Below are 3,451 nucleotides of genomic sequence, written 5' to 3' on the forward strand. Positions count from 1 at the left end.
CGAGACCCCGACTGGAGACAAAACGGTACAGTGATTTATTCTCTGTTACCCGGTGAGGTGAACGGTGCCCCGGTGTCCTCCTATCTGTCTGTTAACGGAGACACGGGGGTGATCCACGCTGTGAGGTCGTTTGATTATGAACAGTTCAGGAGTTTTAAAGTCCACGTGATGGCCAGAGACAACGGTTCTCCTCCGCTCAGCAGCAACGTGACCGTGAGTGTCTTCATATCGGATGTGAATGACAACTCTCCTCAGATACTGTACCCCGCTCCGGAGGGCAACTCCTTCATGACCGAGCTGGTCCCCAAAGCTGCACACGGAGGCTCTCTGGTGTCCAAAGTGATAGCGGTGGACGCGGACTCCGGACAGAACGCCTGGCTGTCCTATCATATAGTCAAATCCACCGATCCGGGACTTTTCACTATCGGTGTCCACAGCGGAGAGATCAGGACCCAGCGGGACATTTCTGAGTCTGACAGCATGAAACAGAACCTTATTGTGGCAGTGAAAGATAACGGACAGCCCTCTCTCTCTGCCACCTGCTCCATGTATTTACTTATTTCTGATAACTTGGCTGAGGTGCCAGAACTGAAGGACATTTCTTATGATGAGAAGAACTCCAAGCTGACGTCATACCTGATCATCGCGCTGGTGTCTGTGTCCACCTTTTTCCTGACCTTCATTATCATCATCCTGGGTGTGAGGTTTTGTCGCAGGAGAAAACCCAGACTGTTGTTTGATGGAGCAGTCGCCATCCCCAGCGCTTATCTCCCTCCTAATTACGCAGATGTTGACGGCACAGGAACTTTACGCAGCACTTACAATTATGACGCCTACCTGACAACGGGTTCTAGGACCAGTGACTTTAAGTTCGTGTCATCTTACAATGACAACACACTGCCTGCTGACCAGACTCTGAGGAAAAGTCCAACAAACTTTGCTGAGGTGTTTCAAGATTCTACTGAAGCTCTAGAGGTAGGCGCATGTGCTTGTTTTAAGCAGAGTGAAATGCCTTAATATGTGTTGTTATACCAAACCAAATTCAAATCAGCATCGCTTGAACAGCACTCTTAGTCCGTATTAGTTACCTAATGGGGTGGACTGATACAGAAAAACATGTTAGTTTTTGTCCATCAGGATATTTGGTCTTTTAGCCTAAATTAATTAGGCTATGCAAAACAGTATGATTTTTCATGGATCCATCATTTTCTTAAGCTTTTGGTCATAGCATCCTTAAATGTCGCCTTTGTAGCACACAATTTTACTTAAAGAACATTTGGGATACTAGATATTTGTAGCATATGAATTATTGTATACCGTTATTATTACTTTCATTTTGTTAGTTTGGTCTTCATCTGAGAGTCACGATCAATACTGTATAGTCCCTTGTCCACTGTGCGCCTTATAATAAACTGCGGTATCTCTCCATGGTGCTGAAAACCAACCCAAACCCCATACTGCAGGGTCCCACTCTCACAGCTGCTGTGCAATAGAAACAGTTGGTAAATACACACTGGCATTTACAACAGAAAACCCCGCTCTATATTTTGTATTAATCACTTACTTATGTTTGGATTTGACTGCAGCTTGGATTTTGTTTTAGTTTGTTGTGGTTTTCTCATCAGAGTAATTTTTTAAAATCTTTTGTAATACTTACAATTTGCTCACAGTGTCGCTATGCACCAGCTTTACTTAGGGGTGGCTATATTGTGTTACCCTACACGCTTGCACATTTTCAAATCAAGATTGATTGTTCGTTGGTTGAAGCAGTGAAGTCGCACTATTTGTAGTCGGACTGCACTTGTTATCCGACGAGGAGTTGGCTTATTATTTTTATTTTTACAAGTGTTGGTTGTGGTGGATCCGGCAGTGGTCTTGCAGGAAAATGGGACATAAAGCGTCTTCCGTGCTCGGCCTAGTTGCCTTTTTGGGAGTATTTCTTCTGGCGCTGCAAACCGTCTGCGGGGATGTGGCGTATTCCTTTCCAGAGGAAATGAAACGCGGCTCAGTTATTGGAAATATATTGAAAGATATCGGAGTTGAGGTGGGCAAACTGACAGCTCGAAAGGCTCGGATTGATGCAGACGGGAACAACAAACGGTATTGTGACATTAATCTGAGTACTGGAGATATCATTGTTACCGACAGAATTGACAGAGAGGGGCTTTGTGGCAAAAAGGCATCTTGCCTTTTAAAACAGGAACTTGTCTTAGAAAACCCGTTGGAGCTGCACCGCATTAGTGCCCACGTTCAAGACATCAACGATAATTCACCACAGTTTAAAAAGAATACTATCAAATTTGAAATTAGCGAATCAGCTTCTAAAGGAAGTCGGTATCGTTTAGATGAGGCCCACGATGCAGATATTGGACAAAACGCTATCCAGGGCTATAGTATCGAGGCAAATGAAAACTTCAGATTGAACGTTATTGCAAAAAGCGGGGGAGGAAAATACAGCGAGTTAGTTTTAGAGAAGGAGCTGGATAGAGAACAACAACAGGAGCTAACGATTGTGCTTGTGGCAACAGACGGAGGCACACCTCAGAGATCAGGTACTGCAGTCATTCACGTCACTGTGCTGGATGCTAATGATAACGCCCCGGTGTTTAACCAGGCCATTTACAAAGCCAGTCTTCCTGAAAACTCTCCTTTAGATACTGTAGTGGTCGCAGTAAGTGCTTCTGATGCAGACGAGGGCATCAATGGAGAGGTGACTTATGAATTTGATCACATTTCAGATGAAAGTAACGTGTTTTCTCTTGATCAGACAACTGGTGAAGTGAAAGTAAGTGGATCAATAGATTATGAAGAGTTGTCTGCCTACGAAATGCAAATTACAGCCAAGGATGGTCTTGGATTAGTATCATCCTCTACATTAATAATTGATATCACAGATGTCAATGACAACGCCCCTCTTACCTTCATTAAGTCACTGAAAAATCCCATACCAGAAAACACCCCACCTGGTACAGAGGTGGGCATCGTTAACGTGCAGGACAGAGACTCTGAGAGTAACGGACAGGTCCGCTGCTCCATTCAGCAAAACGCCCCCTTTAAGTTGGTTCCTTCTATTAAAAACTATTATTCTCTGGTGACCACAGGACAACTGGACCGTGAACTAGTGTCTGATTACAACATTACAATCACCGCCACTGACGAGGGCTCTCCACCTCTGTCCTCCTCTAAAACTGTTCAGTTATCTGTAGCAGACATCAACGACAACCCACCGGTGTTTGAGGAACAGTCCTACAGCGCATATGTGACTGAAAATAACAAACCTGGCTCCACTTTATGTTCCGTTAGTGCTCGAGACCCCGACTGGAGACAAAACGGTACAGTGATTTATTCTCTGTTACCCGGTGAGGTGAACGGTGCCCCGGTGTCCTCCTATCTGTCTGTTAACGGAGACACGGGGGTGATCCACGCTGTGAGGTCGTTTGATTATGAACAG

The 3,451-nt window shown here is 44.8% G+C and overlaps 2 protein-coding genes across 3 annotated transcripts in view; both read left to right on the top strand.

Annotated features, from left to right (window-relative positions):
- LOC123957473 (protocadherin beta-15-like) overlaps positions 1–3,451 on the top strand; it is a 38,157-nt gene that overhangs the window by 14,106 nt on the left and 20,600 nt on the right. The gene's annotated exons all lie outside the window — the stretch shown is intronic.
- LOC123958111 (protocadherin beta-8-like) overlaps positions 1,886–3,451 on the top strand; it is a 9,475-nt gene continuing 7,909 nt past the window's right edge. Inside the window, exon 1 of the mRNA XM_046031327.1 lies at positions 1,886–3,445. Within this exon, the coding sequence (XP_045887283.1) occupies positions 1,886–3,445 (1,560 nt within the window). The remainder of the gene's footprint in view (positions 3,446–3,451) is intronic.

This window comes from Micropterus dolomieu, linkage group LG19 (assembly GCF_021292245.1).
Source record: "Micropterus dolomieu isolate WLL.071019.BEF.003 ecotype Adirondacks linkage group LG19, ASM2129224v1, whole genome shotgun sequence".
Lineage (NCBI taxonomy): Eukaryota > Metazoa > Chordata > Actinopteri > Centrarchiformes > Centrarchidae > Micropterus > Micropterus dolomieu.